Genomic DNA, 16,514 nt, shown 5'->3' on the forward strand with positions numbered 1-16,514 from the left:
TTGCAAGGGCGTCAATGGCGGTCGATACGTGGATGGGAATTCCATCCACAGTCAAACGGACTTGTTGACTACCTGCTGGACTAGTCTCAATCTTCTCGTCATGTAACGTGACCGGTAACAGTGCGGACGGACTTCAGCAGGGCCCCATAACATTCGAAAACGGTAGCGCGGGGAGTGAACAGTCAGTCCCGTCGTTTCACGGAGATCCAACCCACAGTTTACAACACTAATCTACACAGGCTGAAGTCAATTTAGCTTGTCATTTGAAACAGGTCTCGTCGATTGACTCATGCACTCGCGGACCTGCAAGCTTAACACTCATTTAAGTGTGCTATCTATCAAAAGTAAACCACTCATCCAGGATATTCCTAAATCAATAAATTTCGAAGCGAATGCAGTCGAAGTTAAACGGGCATTTCTTTTTCTTTTGACGAATGTTTGAGGGGGCAGAAAGAATCGACACAAGTGTAATAGTGATTTACTTTAGGTTTGTATGTACACAATCAACAAAAGGCGAGAAATCAGCTAATGCGTTTGTAAATTTTCGCTTTCTTTGCCTTTTTACCCGAGACACCAAATGGAGTGTAGTGCTTGCTGCCACCTAAACCTTTAGATTTCCTTGGTTTCACCATCAAATCCACCTTCGGCACAACCTGAAGACCACAGGTGCGCGCCAGGGCAGCGAGATCAAGTTGATCCACATTAAAACAAGGCAAGCTGGATGAGGCGTAAGCCCGTACTATCCCTTTGAATGCCTCTTGCGCCGATAAAGCCAGGAAGTAGTTCGTGCTCACCAGTTTTTCCAGAGCTGGCTGGACGTCAGCCAGCTTGGACTGAGCCATCTCATACTCAACCACCTTCACGCGAGCTTGTCGCAGGATGGCGAGGAATTCTAGCTCATGTGGACGCAACACAAGCAGTGCATTCCCCTCACTTCCAGCTCGAGCGGTTCTTCCAACACGATGAATGTACTCTTTGGCTTCATCTGGTGGGTCGTATTGTAAAATCCAGTCCACCTGTGAAGGGTAATAAACAGAGAAATTCAGTTGACTTCCACCAGCACTCTTCAAGGCGCGATTGGAGAAGCTATCAAGTCTGGGTCTACTTAGCTGCGTTCAAAACGAGATTCAGATGGTGTCCCGCACACCCAGTCTGGTTATTATTTATGAACCTTAGATTCAAACAAGTTACTACCCCGAAAATTCCACTTCAAGCGTTTACAAGCCCTGTTAAGATGGGAGCAATTTAGAAAAGTCTTTGCTAGCTGTTCGACAAAGTAACGCAAAAGGCTGATTTCTGGTAGAGGTCACAGCTTACGAGGCCATTGTACACAGATGTCTGAAACAATGGTTGGTTGTTTTTTATGGAAAACTTCAGTACTTTGACCGAAGGTAGCAAAATCATTAGGCAGCTCATAGTTTAGCCTGTTAGCTTTACTTTGAAATTCTACCGTTAACCTCACCAGGCAATTGCACCACACGTGGAAAGAGTCCTCCAATCGAACCAGGTACTTTCTTGTCAAAAACTTCTGCCTTAGCTCCTGAACCGTGGGCATAATACCCACCACTGCGCTCCCCAATAACGCACTGGTGACGTCACCTCGATTGGTGATGAAACGTTTGCAATCAAATTGCGCAGCGCAGCGAACAAGCCAACGACCATCTACGCTACCTGAGCTACCAACATTTTCCTCCTGAAATGTTTTTAGCTGAATGCAGTTCCGGAAAAATCAACCCATACGAGGGCGATAAAAGGAGATATGGGACCGGATAATGGGAATGTGCGATTCAGTCGTATGAACGCAATGGCCAGAGGAAGCCATAAAATTGGAAAGGATACTACTCCGAGGGCGAGTATGTAATGATAAACAAGGTGTCGGGGAGATGCAGTGTTTATAAAGGAAACATAAAATACTCTATGTCCCTTAGCCCTACTACAATCAGTCCAACGTTAAACCCATTCCATTCCTTATCATTGTCCGGGAGTCAGTGCTTCTCACCAGTGAAGAATACTAGATCATTTTCTGAACTGATTGACCAGTGTAGAGCCATAACGGCCCGCCTTGATCCCTATGGGTTCCGTCTAAAGGACAGAAAATGCGTGCTCACTAGGAATAATCGCCAAATTACTAACTCCCATTTAAAAGGAAAGCTTAGGGCACAACGGAGGATTGCACGAAGTGCATTCCCTTGCAATTCACACATGCAGCTGCAAGAAGCTTAGTTGATAACACAAGCAAACAAGTACGGAGTTCAGAAATACATCACAGTCAAATGAAGAAAGGAGAATTGGCCAAACTTTTTAGCCACACCATACTAAATATCAGAGCTCCGCGAGGCTATGTAACAACCAACGTGTGAAAATAAAACAAACGCTCCTCCCAGAACTTGAAGTAGTCGATTTTAACACTTCCGCATTTTTAAAGACAGTAATCGGCCACTTGTGGTGACTCCTCGGTACTTGGCTGTCATACAACTCGAATGAACTACAGAGGAAATACTGCCAGGTTAGATCGTAGAAAATGCAAAGTCAAAGTTGAATTTGAACCATGGACCTACCGAACAGTAGCCTCGCACCTCCATCACTGAGACGACTCGATATATCACATTTACATGAGAAAGACAAATTGGAAATTGATATGGCAACTGGATATGTGCATACTAAGTTGCAAGTGAAAAATGCCGCGTGTGTGAAACTCGATCACCAATTTGAGTATGGCAAATCAGCCACAATAGTTCAAGGTGCCAAAAAATGGCTCTATAGGATTAGTTAATGGGGTACACCAGAAACACACTGTTCCTTCAAGAACGAAGAGGCTAACCTCAGAACTTACAAAAGTGGAGTCACACAATTAACAGATAAAACAGTCGTCATAGAAAAATCCGTGATACCTTTGGTATGTCCAGTCCACGAGCCCCGACGTCTGTACACAGAAGAACAGCAGATTCAGCCTTGATGAAGTTTAAAAACGTGCTTGTACGTTTTGCTTGCTTCTGACGTCCATGAATGGCCATCACAGGAGTGTCAACGAAGTTCAACAGCTCATAATAAAACTTCACTTCCATACACGATGACATGAAGACCATCACCTATAAAGCGGTGATAAAAGTAGTGTGCAATAATAACTCGTGGTCTGGTAAATAGACTGGAAACCGTAAATAGCTGGCAGAGAGATGGAACTGGTGAGTAAACGCGCGGAAGGTGGTGGTGGCATCTCCCACAACCTACGAAGTTTTGAGGAACGAAAGACAGAATTTGAGGATCACGTTTTTTCACCATTTCACCTACACTGGATGGAAGAACGGTAGATGAGGATATTATCAGCAAGGAAATCCAGCACTTAAGGGATATGTCTTGAAGGAAGTGACCTAGAAGCATCAAACAGAGGAAACTATGCACGACGAAACGGCTGTCATGTGAAGTGATACCATCGATGGTTTTGCAGTGATGTATTTCGGGCTTCTTGTCTCTCTAGTTCATTTCGCTGTGCGGTGAATGTCTGACCAACGCCTTATTTGATAAACTGCCGTTTCAAACCAGAGGCTTAATTAGTTTTGGGTGTATCAAATTTCCAACCTCGAGGTCCTATGATGCCCCACAGGCTCTCAAACAAAAAGAGGTCAGATTTCACGCGACGAAACCGTGGTCAGCTCTTGGAAAGGTGTGGGGATGAATGATCGTGTAGTCTTGAGACAAATTCCCGCCGACTCACGGCAACAGCAATGTACACATAAGAGTTTTTCCGGAGTGTACGATTGGTTGACCTGCGTAGTTAACATAGTGATACGTGCTGACGAATAGGGTTCGAAATGAATATAAGCCAATAGCTGCTGACCGAGATGGCCCAGTGGCTAGAGCGCGAATTTACTGACTGGACGGTCCGTCGTTCGAACCCGAACTCTGCCTCTCGACTTCCCCTATCTTGGCTTGGGCAACCTGGCAGTATCCCAGCCTTCGCATTTCCTTCTGGTGGGATGGCAGTAAGACAACGAAAGGGTGCTACAGATGAACGACTGCTGACCGATTATCGATGCACGAGTAGCGTTCCTTGATTGATTGGGAGCAATAAGCGACTATAAAAATCTGATAAACTAGCCGCGTTATTCCTAGCAGGTGGAGTGGCTTTCAGTGAATCACTCACTATTGTTTGTTGAAGGTCGTTTTCTTTATTATTAGATGAACGATCAAATTAACACTCAATTTGGATGAGTTGCGTCAAAGATCAAGGTTGAGAAAGGTGTGTGCAAGTGTCAGGCCAGGGTTGGATTTCTGGAAGAAAACCGGCCATAGTAAGAGTTCAGGAAAAAATTCATCACCAAGGTTCTAATAAACGGTATAGTGCAAAAGATCCTACGTGGAGTAACTGAATGACTGAAGCAATTGTGGTGGTCTACAAGCGGAAACGGTGTACTTATAGTGGGATCTAATAAGATTAAAGGTTAATATATGTATGATCATAAATGAAAGTCGATTACAAAGCCGATAAACATAATGGTGTGGCGACAAAAAGCACACAGTCTACTGAAATTATCAGGACGACTCCATTAAAAACTTTCACCTGGATGGCCACACTCATTTCAGTCTGACTCACCTTTTTATTTTTGTTCTTCTTGATAAATGTGTATAAAAGGCAAAAGCGCTTTTCTGGGGCACACACCACGTAACCCTGCTCCAAGCCTTCAACAGTAGCATCACCTTCTGGTTGGAGCCCAATCATCGCACAGTCTGTCTTCAGGGCCTCCTTCGCAAGATGGCGGGTCTTCGCATTCAAAGTGGCCGAAAACAACATAGTCTGACGAACTGACGGTAAAAGCCGTATGATCTGACGCATTTCGACCTCAAATCCAATATCGAGCATGCGATCAGCCTCGTCTATTACCAAAGCTTTCAAGTTGTGACGAAGAAAATTCTTAGTATTGGTCAAGTGGTCCAACAACCGGCCCGGAGTAGCGACCAAGATTGTGACACCTTTCTCCAAGTTCTGTGCCTCTGTATGACGATTGCTGCCACCCATTATCAAGCCAATACGAAGTGAAGTGAACTGTGTAACCTCCTGCAAAATTAAGTTTGGATAGGAAAAGATAATTTTACCCGTAAAACGCTGTAAGTCTGCAGGCTCAGTTCTCGAGTAGGTGAAATTATAATAGCACCGGTGCCATTTCTGGGCTGTAAGCCTAGCTGGAGCATCAACTCAACAACAGGAATGACGAACGCCAAAGTTTTCCCGCTGCCAGTTTTTGCACATGCCATCACATCCCGATGTTCCAATAGCTGAGGCAGACAGAGTTTTTGTATTTCGGTCATTTCTTTGAACCCCATATTCGCCACGGCTCGTTTGATGGGTTCGGAGACAGGTAGGTCCGCAAATGACCCACTGAGTAGTAATTCAGAACCGGGAAGTTGCTCAACTCTTTCGCAAGACGAGACATCAGGTGTGGACGGTTTGACTTGTTTTTCTTTGATTTTCTTCAGCTTCTTCTTTAGTTTTTCTGCGGAATCGAATCTTGGCTTCATTTTAACTACAAAACAAACATACCAATATGGGAACAAGTGGCGAGAAGCGAGGGTAAATTCAAAGAGCTACATAAACCAAACGGGTAGTAAATAAGCTTGCAGTGCAGTAAACATCAATGAGGGTCAATTATCGACATTATTCACTCGGAAAGACGTACGCCGCAACTTTTGTACCTTTTTTAAACCTCTGGTTGAAAACACAAGAGCGATCAACGAAAACCTAAAATTAACAAGCCCCCTAGCATGTTAAGGGGTGATAATGACAATAGTGTATTCGTTCAGCCGTAACATCATCTTGATACTTACCTTCCAGGCCATCCGAAAGAAGCACCAGGGCTGAGATAATGTCAGGTTACCCGAGACTAGACAAGATCAGCTTAGATGCCGGGATTGGGTTCGAACCACACATATACCGATTAGTCTGTGGTAGTGAAGGGCGGGAGAGCGCGAATTTACTGACAGGAATGTCCTCGGTTCGAACCCGACCTCTGCCTCTCGTCCAGGCTGGGCAACCTGGCAATATCCTAGCCCTCGTGCTTCCTTCTGGTGGCATGGCAGTTAGGCACCGAAAGGATGCTACACCTGAACGATTCTGGTTAGTGAGTTCGTGCCTCAACCACTGAACTGTCTCGAGCTACAGCACAGTACTATGAGTTCCCCAGTCTAATCACAAGAAAAACTTTCATACGGTTGCTGCTGTGTGGCTGGGAAATTATAATGAACTGCCCGAAGAAATTAACTTCATAATCTGAAAGGCTATGTGCTGAGTCAAACAAGGTATAAGTACGGAAGCGACACCTGCTCCTCAGCCAATATCACACCTGTGTTTAATACCAAGACGGGGCTTGGGCAACCTGGCAGTATCCCAGTCCTCGTGCAACCTTCGGGTGGTATGGCAGTTAGGCACCGAAAGGGTGCTACAGGTGAAAGATTTTTTCCATGACTCTAAATTCTAAGCACCCATATTTTCCAAAATCCGTGTTTGCTCCAATGATATGGGGAAATTTTTGCCCCATAAACTGACATAGTGACCGACGACTAACAGACTCAAAGGAAGTTTTGCAGTCAAAAAATAATACCATTGGTAGTTGCTGCGACGAGTACCACTGCTACATAATCTGTCAGTGGATATGTGGTCAATACATCCACTTTTTTATACATCCGCTTGCAGGAGAGAATCCATCTTGCTCTCATGGATCTGCTTTTCTTCATGTTTGGTCAACTTTCGAGGGATAAGACCAGAGAGCACCTCCGATGCCACAGCAACCAAACTAATGTCATAATGTTTTTCAGTGTTTGCGTCTTTTTTTGAAGATAGATGACTACCGAAGCAAATGACTGTTGGAGCAGTTGACTGTTGATTCAGTTAAGTATCTGTGATCTAAGGTATTACGCTCAATGATGATGACGATACCCCACCGTGCGGACACTCCCTTTTCATTCCACGTAGCAGCAATGGGTTTGGTTAGGTGAGTACCGAGATTCCCGACCTTCTTTGATGAAGGCTTGATACAAACCATCCAGTCCTAGTGCTTTATTGTGCGTTAGAGTGCACACTTCGTACTATGCTCCCTCTTTGGGTGAGCAATCAAGGTATAAATTCCATCCATACGTATGCGGTATTTCCAGGATCTGTGTTGCAAGAAGATCATCGGTTAAGGAGCTTAAGCACCGGAAGCTCCGTGATTTGAACCCAACCTCAGCATCCCGACTGCTACTGTCTAGGGTTGGGCAACCCGGCAGTATCCCAGCCCTCGTGCTTCCTTCTTCGACATGTCAGATAGGCAATGAAAGGGTGATACAGATGAACGATTTTATTTTGTTGCAAAATGCTAGCGAGGCTGTCTTTCACAATGCTCGGCTCATCCTCCCATCGATGCTTTCGCGAGTGAATGAATGAGCTTTCTCACTTATCTTTTCACTGACAGTTGTCCTCCAGTGATAATGGTCTTTCCGTAGACTGTCCACTAGTTGGCGTCTGAGTACCTAGATGCGTCGTACTCGTCACTCGCTATGGATTCTCTAGCATTGGCCAGGGTAAGCGGTTTTGACGATATTCAATGGTCGTTTAACTACATCAGGGAAGTCAGAAAAACAACTTTGGACACCATCAACATGGCTCCTTATACCTTTTGTAATGTTCATCCAATGCCCGTTGCCCGAATTATGCCAACCCGATCAGAGACAATTCGGGCTAGCTCATGTCGATACTACTTAGCTAAGGTAGTTCCCGCCAGTCCGTGCTCACAATGGAGGCATAAAATCGTGGTCTAGTTGGCTGTGAGTCGGACCGGTTGACTCGACATTGGGAAGATTGAAGTTCCCCAGAAGTATCAATGGAAAATCGAGATGGGACTTAAGTTTGCGTATTAATCCGGACGACATATTACACCTAACGCTGGCGATGCTATGCTGGGCTCCTGAATTTACATAGGGGTTCAAAAAAAGGTGGTAGTCTCTAGTAAGTATAAGTCAGAGGTTAGACCGTCCCTGAAATGATTAAGAACTCGCAATTATCCCCAGATGGGGGCATCCTTGTCCTCAACATCAGGACGTAGCCAAGTCTCTGGCAGACAAAATATTTGTGGACAGATGTGGTGGTTGTTGTGGTGAGCACACAAGTAGGTAGACATAGCACTGTTGAGGCTCACATGATAGGGGTTGTCCTGGGCTGGAATCGAGACGCAGGGACAAGGCCAAAAGAATGTTGCAGTTTTGTACTGAACACGGACCGTTTCTGTGCATTAAGAACTTCCGAAACAACCGAAGCCGCTAGGCCACATGGTGCCCCCCGCATGCCATGGCTGTGGGTTCATGGCTGCTTCAGGTTATGCTCTTTAGAGGTGCGCAAGACGTGCACATCTTGCCTCGCAATTGACTTAAAGCAAACCCGCCAAAATTACTTACTGAAGTCCCTTTAAGTAAATACGTTTTTCGAATGTGGACCTCCGCTGGAGTGTACTGACCCAAACACTTTAAGATTTATGGAGGTCCGGTTGTGGAAAGATTCAGCCAGCTAGATCTAAGCACTGGAGTCTTAGTAACACTAAAATTGTTTGAAGTTCTGATGCGTATTCCTCTGGTTGAAAGAACGATTCATACCAGACGAACTGACAGCCAGGTGAAAAAGAGCATCTAGTCGGAAAGGGAAGCGTGATGAGTCTAGAAAGCTGAGGAGATAAAGAAGTCGAGTTGCGCAACATGCCCAAAGAGGCCTCTACTAAGAGAAGAAAGACGTTCAGCTGAAGCGCACTTTAGGCGCTTAACTTCCATGCCAACAGAGGGAGGCACGAGGGCTGGGAGGCTGGCGCGGAAAGGAGCAATCGAGATGCTGAAGTTGAGTTCCAACCAAGGAAATTGCGGTCCTTGAACTGGTGGCTGGACCATGGGGCCATCTCGAGCTAATATGTCAGCTTAATAGTCTGTATACCCAGTTATTCTTTACACGCGCGTTAAGCAAAATGTGGCGCTGCATTCCATGTTTTCTGTTCGATGGATAAAGGCTTCGTTCGTCTGGCAAGATTTGTTGATGGCCATCAAGGAAACGGTGCCACGGATTGCATCTCGTTTGTGAATACGTGAGTGCAGCAACAAATGCGGAGAACCCGTCGGGTGTACGGCATATAATTGTGTGAAAAAATTCGCTCCACCGGTAGAGGCCGAAAAGCGAAATAATTCGTTAGAAAATGTGCGTGCCTATATGCACGGGAAATGGAACCAATTTCGAGCGCACTGTAGCTGTATCAACGTTCGATCCGGAGTCGCTCACCGACAGACGGCGGTCAGTATTCTAAATAACTACAGTACCAGTTCAGAAATCCTGGAGGTGGGAGGACTTACGCAACGGCAAGCGAATGTGAAACCGCAGAGGCCGATGTGGAATTTTCTGTTGACCTTGACCCATGGCTGTTGGTGATTGGTTAGTTCGATTACCAAGACAGGTACGAACGTATGGAGCGTTTCCGGTGGTCACTGATTAACTGTTTGATCGGCCATCCTGCCGTAAGACACGTCGGCTTTCATGAATTCGCTTTCGTGGCCCTCAGGGAGCTTCAGACCATCTGAGATTGCTTTCTCAAAAGTGGCCATTCACAGGATTTTACCGGGCTGCACGCGGACTGAAAGCCGTCTCTGGCCAACAGAAATTTTCAAAGCTTATTCACACAGAAAGCATATGCTTGGTTCGTTCATGCGCAAACCATGTTCTCAGGTTCTATTTTCGGAGTGTGAAACTATTTCCATCCGCCATCGGTTGATCAATAGATGTAAACCTAAACCAACTTTGCTGAGGCTGTGGCGTATTTGCCGTCCGGGCCTCTACAAGGAATCGATCGAGTTGGTCAAAAGGTTTCCATAACTCTTCTGTAAGGCACCATCTTTGAGGGAGTAACATTCTAGACCAGTTCGCAACTAATCACAAGTAGATTCTCCGGCCCATATTCGTTGTATTGTTTTTACCCCTTGACCGTAACGTGTATAGGGAAAACGTTTACCTAACACTTCGCTGAGCATATCCAGACAACTAAAAATCGCTTTCTTTATTGAGATTTATTCTGATCGAGCAAATGCTCTCATTTTCACACTGATTTTCTTTGAGGCGGACTCAACTGACTGCAGATGAATCTATCGCTTATGAGGAATGCTGCATCTGAATGCTCTGTGCCAGACTCTAGTGTTCAGCCTGCTACGGCTTCCGATATGTGGTCGTACATCGTCGAATTCTATGCAATTGTACTCCAAGAAAAACATCTGTTTAACGGAAACTTTGACAGCAGTAAACTGATGAGTCCCAAAAAGGGCAGAACTGGCCGCGGACTGTAGGAGTGCTTTCAGAGACCTATTGTGTGGGATGTTGCGTAAATGCAATGCTTGATCCGACCCTTGCCCTTAATGTGTGTCGTGCTTTTGGATTTTAAGCTTGCCTCCCTGAAAACCTTGGAAAATTCTGAAGATATGTTGTTGAGTGGCTGGATACTGCATGGTTTTTATCCTTCACAAACCTTAACTAGATGGGCGCAGATGATACGTAAGAAGCAGCGCCTTATTTCTCTTCGAGTGCCTATACTCATAATGAAGTGGGCCACTACCTGAGCCAGTCAAGATTGAGGAGTCAAAATATACTACTCAGTCAAACACTAATGAAGACCCATACGGGAAGCGCGTTCGTCCTCCCCAGGTGTGCCTAGTGGGACGGAAAGAAAATAATTCAGTCGCAGCCCACAACTTCATACTCATAAGAAGTTTGCCACTACCTGAGCCAGTCAAGACTTGAGGAGTCAAAATATACTACTCAGTCAAACACTAATGAAGACCCATACGGGAAGCGCGTTCGTCCTCCCCAGGTGTGCCTAGTGGGACGGAAAGAAAATAATTCAGTCGCAGCCCACAACTTCAAGATGTGTACGATAGCCGAAGGTGACTAACCGAGTTGTTTTGCATGTATAAGGCCTTGCTGAAGTGTGGCCGTTCTAAGGCGATGAACTAGGAGGGGCCGGTACTACTTACACTATCCGCGGCCGCCTCAGGAATGTCAATTCATTCCGTATAGCAGGAGTTTACAGTTATACGTTATCGCTGCTAACTTCGATTCTATTTTCCTGTACAAATCTCACGAATGGGTGTGCCCCATCCCCGTGCACCTGACAATAACGTGACTGCAAGGTCCTTGCATGAGGTAGACCTTAAAACGTTCACTGCTTAGACTACAGCAAGTGAACAGAAGAGATTCATGTCAGTCGCAAGCACGTACAAATATGTTTCTCCATGAATCACTGCTAGGCGGAATTCCAGATGGATCTCGCTTCACCGCTTGCAGTTATCAGCTACTGCGGTCCAGAAGTCTATCCCGCACAAGTCTGGCAAAATTTTCGGAACGGTCACCGGTCCAATATGCAGTTGTGGTCGGAGTGACCGAAGGTCCGGACCAAACAGCCAATTGTGGCTGGCCGAAGGCTGGTGGCCAACGTGGGATTCATAATTTATCGGAGGTCCTTGACGGCTGTCGCCCCTTAATCTATACATTTGACGCGCTGTGAAAGTGCCCTTGACTCCGTTTTGGGCTCTGATACATCTTGTGCATCTTTTGTGGTCGTATTGACGGAACGTTAGTTTTGGAGGCTCAGACGGAGAGCTTATTTAAATATATCGTTACCATAAGTGAACATTCCTCCCTTGCGTCCATACGTTCCTCAAACCGGAACTCGTGCTCACCAGAACGTTCAATAGAATGTAACGCTTATTAATGCGCTAGCTCCGACGCACACTTATCCGGTGGATCTGGATGGCAATTCCATTTGTCTGCTTGTCGACGGCGGAGCAAAATTTTCGGTCATACGGTTGGATATCTTAGACCACGCGGCGGAGTTTCACGCGCCAATATGCCTGATATGAATGACGCGAGTCAAATGCTTGCCGGACATTCGAGTCTCTCTGAAGCAAGTTTGGTTTACCTGCCCATAGCAGTCTGATAAGACTGGAGTTCATCCAACGTTTAGCAATTTCAATCGACATTTAAACTCTTTCACTTTATTCATAGTATTTTCGGGCGGTCCTACTCTACTAAGTGGCTCACGAAAGAAATTTATATATGTAGTTTGTGTAGTAGCTTTTAGGTTATGAACGCGGGCCGCCTCTTTCCGTCGCCATTAGATTATTTTTTGATGCTGCCACCAGCTATCACTTGTTGCCTTCAGAACGATGTCAGTAAAATCCGTCCACTAAAGTTCGACATATTTGAACCCAGGTTGTGCACAATTTATTGGATCAGTTACCAATTGGTTGTATTCCTAAGCTTAAGGGTTTTACCCCAAGAAATCTTAGTCCTTTTTTTCTGACGAACTCTCGGAGGTTGGTGCTGTTAGCTAAGTCAGTCATGGTAACGAGAACAGGTGCTTCCTTATGCCTTTATTCATGCGAAGGCAATACCGCAAACACATATTCATTATCAGGCCACCAACAAAGTCTGCGTCAGCAAGTGCGGTGTAATCAGCGCAAATGTGCACAATATTATTTCTAAAAGAACACCTGCAACATACCACCATTTTACGTTTATCAACTCTCTTGGCAAGTTCAGATGTGTTATTTTACCGAAAATTATTTAAAAAGTCAAGGTATTTATGAGACTTAAAATGTCTCCATGTGAGCATTTCAGTCGCACTTAGAAGTGGTAGAAGATGTATTAGGCTCTTTTGCTTAAAAGCTGGTGCAGTATGCTGCGAATTCCACGATGGTTGTGTGCGCGAAGTTCGTGATAGCTTGCGTAATTTTTAAAAGTCGGATCTAATCCGCCGGATAAATGGTAACAAATTATCAAAATCACGCCAGTCACTGAATAACCAAACCCATAATTTTTCTCCGCAGGTTCCTATGAGTCCAGGGTTCATGAAGCTCACGCTTTGCCGCGAAAAATGTTCAATAAGTACGCTGGCCCACGGTACAGTGCACAAATAAACAGTAATATGCCAAACGCTGCATCCTATATGCATGTACTTAGCACCAAAGGAATATAGCGCTTCCTGAGATGGGCTATAGGAAGTTTGCCGCCATCGCTGGCGGGTCTGACGATGTACACTGAAGCCTCACCATCGAGCTGCAAACCCGAGGGAGGTTCGTCACTGGTGGGTGATGTCGGCTGACGGCTGCAGGGCATACAATGAAACCGTATGCACGTCCACCAAGGTTCGTTTTTCTGACTTCAGTTATGCCATACCGAGGTCGGCATACTGACCGCACGACTAGCTGCTATCGGGCCGCCGCTGAGGCAAGTATGCAGGGTGGAGCAACCATGTCACAACCACTTTCGTTTACAGAGCTTATAAGTTGGGGTGCTACACTGATCTCAGCATAAATTCGACGGAATAAAGGCACGTAGATATTCTTCTGATCAATCATTCTTTCATGGTCACTGAGGCCTCTAGGCGATCGGTGACTTACACAAACAAGTGGGTGATAGCAAGAAGTGGCATGAAAATTCCGCGGCTGGGAATGCGGGTGTATGTTTGTGGATTCACTATTCGCCGAGTGCGGCCAGTGTCGATATCCTCCATATCAGCGGAACGGTTTCCAAAATGATTTGGCTAAACAAATGCTGGTAATACAACCATATTCTTTAAGACAAATGTAATGGGTTATTCTTCACTTGTCCTTGAAGTACGAGCCTGGTGCTTTACGCGTGATCTTTATCAGCAGCCCGTTTTTAGCTGCGCATACATGGATATACGCGTCAAAGTTCAAAAAATTAGCTTCTTTGCACGTTCAGCGAATTTCCGGTTTGGTTAAGCGCACCAGGCTACCGAGCGGTATAAAGAAGACATTAGAAAATTTGGCCCGCAACATTTAATTGCTGATGGCTAGGCACCCCATTGACCGCATGAAGGCACGCTCCATATCGTTTTTTTTCGAAAATGACGAAACGAATCACCGAAGCTCTCTCACAATTTCTCTGGGCTAGAAGAAAAGGTTTTCAGGCGAGTTGAGTAGCGAAAGCGTCCTTCCGCATGGAATCTCGGCGTTCTCTTGAGATGGACCGAAAATTGGCGATGTTTAATCAAATAGCTGCGCTCATTGAAAGTCAGTTTTACCATAGATTATTCTGTGACTCAGATTCGCAATTAGGCCTCAGCTTAATGGTTCTTTGCAGAGTTCTTCCTTGTGGGTATGCGCAAGACCAAATAATCCGGCGACTGCAAAGCTCATACGTGCTTGTCGAGTATAGGGCTGAAGCCTGTTGGGTGGTCTTCTATGGATTGGATCGTACCATGAATCGTACCAAGTCACTATCGACAAACCGTATCGTTGTGCATGATCGTTTTAAGGATATAAACGGTCTGTAGCTTATTCAGTGTCTAGATGACACAGAGGAAGACTGAACAACGTAATTGAGTTTTCGGTCTAACGGTTATCCCAAGACGCAGAATAAGAGGGTTCGGTTGTCCCCGGTTCATAAACATCGGCTGACATGGACACATGGTTCTACCACACACCCTCGGTGAAACGCCATGGAAAGTGAGTTTATGCATCGCTGACTCTGGCTGCACTATGCTTTTGGTTGCAAGTGGCGGGAATAAGCTCTTCAGGGGCTCTTAGTGTCCAATCTGATAAAATTTTAGGGCATCAAATCTACATTCTTCTGTCAGTGGTTCGGTTAGTCAATCCAGTAAAGCTTTGGTAAAAACCGATCTACCTGTTCAGTCCTATATATAGCCACAAAATATCAACGTTCGTTAGATACTCACGATGCTTATCAATTTGTTTCCATGTTCGGCCATTGAGCAGTGGGATGCCGGAACATGAAGCGAGCTGAAACCGAACTGGGCCACTGTAGCGACGCACAGCCAGAGGCCGTTTTCAGCAGGTTCAACCAACTTTGAACGTCGTGGCATATCTATAATCCATCAGCCGGCTGTAGTTGGCATGCCAGCGCTCACTTAAATGACAAAGAACTGTGGTGACCTTGCTCAATTTCCGAGGTGGCGGAGTTCGCTGCATCCGCTCAACTGCGTGCAGCTCCAGGAGGCCGGATGAATGTGGCCGCGACATGCATCGACTTTACGAGAAGCTGAGAGTCGATGGTGTGGTTTCACAAAAATTAATCGTCATCTGAATCAACTCACTTCAATTACCGGGTCGGATGTCCACTTCATCTGGCAGGTTTTCGTGAAGCTTAATCCGGGCGTCAAATGTGACAACTTCGAACTCCGCGTCAGCTGAGGAAATATAAAGTTCATTTATGCTGATGGCTGGACGCCCGGTCACTCAGTGAGCTGTTTGATGGGTTTCATTTATCTTGCTTCAAATTGTTGCTATGGTGCAGCCCGGTTTCCTGTCTGGTTTACCTCTAATTAGTGCTTCCGGCAGAAGCAGTAGTTCATTAAACACCCAAAACAGGTTAAAATACCGTGTGCAGCCCGTAGGTGACGTAGACATCCCTGGAAATTCCGCCTCCATCCGGACGTGTTATCTTCCGTCGTCATTCAGTAGACACTCGAGAGTATGTTGACCCACAGTTTCGATCAATCAGGGCTCCCTGGGAGATAACAAGCCCACCGACCAATCACACACGTGCTTGGGTTGCTAGTGGCTGCGCTGCTTATCGGCGAATGGTGAGTCGCTTTTCACGTTATGTAGTCTGACGCTTTTATGGTTCTTGTTGTCCGTTGAGATTCTATTTCCTTGAAATGCTCGCCAGTGGGTGTTTAGAGGATGGGGCTTTCGGTGGTCAGCACTCGTGCAATGAAACACCAAAACAACAATTTAACTGGTTGCATTTTGAGACACACAGGTGATAGAGCAACAAGCACTGGAGGGGAACGAAATGGATTTACTCATAAAGACTTATAGATCATGGAAAGTGATCTGAAACGACACAAAGTCTGCACTAAGCCTTCCTGTCTGTGTTGGGACAGTGTAACTACATGCTGCTGATGCATGCCACGCAACAGTTGTCTTCAGATTCTAAGGTATCTGGGCCTTCAAATATTAATTGAGCTTCATGAAACTCTTTTACGGAAGCTATCGTGTAATTCTTTCTGAAGTGCGTCTGCTCTGTCGATAGCTCCGGATTTCGTGGGTTGTACTCCATCGTTCAGCTATAGCACCCTTCCTGTGCCAAACTGCCATGCCACCAAAAGAAAGCGCGAGGGCTGGGATACTGCCAGGTTGTTCAAACCCGGGCAGGAAAAGTCGAGAGACAGAGTTCAGGCTCGAATCACGGACCGTCCGGTCAAAATTCACGGCCTAGCCACTGGGCCATCTCGTTCAAGGGGTTTCTGCTTAATCTGGTCATGATGGATGTGAGTGATGTGTGCATCTCTGACAGCCTCATATCTAGAAGCCGGTTTAAAATTACAGGTTACGGTGACGGCACGTGGACTTTACGGGTATTGATCAGGACAGCCGGTTCTCTCGGTCACCTTGTCGCGTGGTCATAGGCGGTACACCAGGCTATAACTTTTTGAACGATCAGAAGCAGGTGGGTTTTCGAGCCTGTTACTTCTACCGTA

The 16,514-nt window shown here is 45.8% G+C and overlaps 2 protein-coding genes across 2 annotated transcripts in view; one reads left to right on the forward strand and one right to left on the reverse strand.

Moving 5' to 3' along the window:
• Positions 1 to 16,514, forward strand: part of T265_04328 (hypothetical protein) — a gene marked incomplete at both ends in the record, with an annotated part of 57,569 nt that overhangs the window by 17,287 nt on the left and 23,768 nt on the right. Inside the window, 3 exons of the mRNA XM_009169037.1 lie at positions 8,073 to 8,357; positions 11,250 to 11,501; positions 15,435 to 15,614. Coding sequence (XP_009167301.1) covers positions 8,073 to 8,357; positions 11,250 to 11,501; positions 15,435 to 15,614 — 717 coding nt within the window. The remainder of the gene's footprint in view (positions 1 to 8,072; positions 8,358 to 11,249; positions 11,502 to 15,434; positions 15,615 to 16,514) is intronic.
• On the reverse strand, positions 466 to 16,248 carry T265_13481 (hypothetical protein; the record flags this gene model as incomplete). The annotated part of the gene is made up of 6 exons (XM_009169062.1): positions 466 to 1,016; positions 2,892 to 3,089; positions 4,592 to 5,053; positions 5,092 to 5,519; positions 9,355 to 9,486; positions 16,089 to 16,248. Coding segments are annotated over 6 exons (1,875 nt in total), but the record flags the coding sequence as incomplete, so codon positions are not given.

This window comes from Opisthorchis viverrini, assembly GCF_000715545.1.
Source record: "Opisthorchis viverrini unplaced genomic scaffold opera_v5_70, whole genome shotgun sequence".
Lineage (NCBI taxonomy): Eukaryota > Metazoa > Platyhelminthes > Trematoda > Opisthorchiida > Opisthorchiidae > Opisthorchis > Opisthorchis viverrini.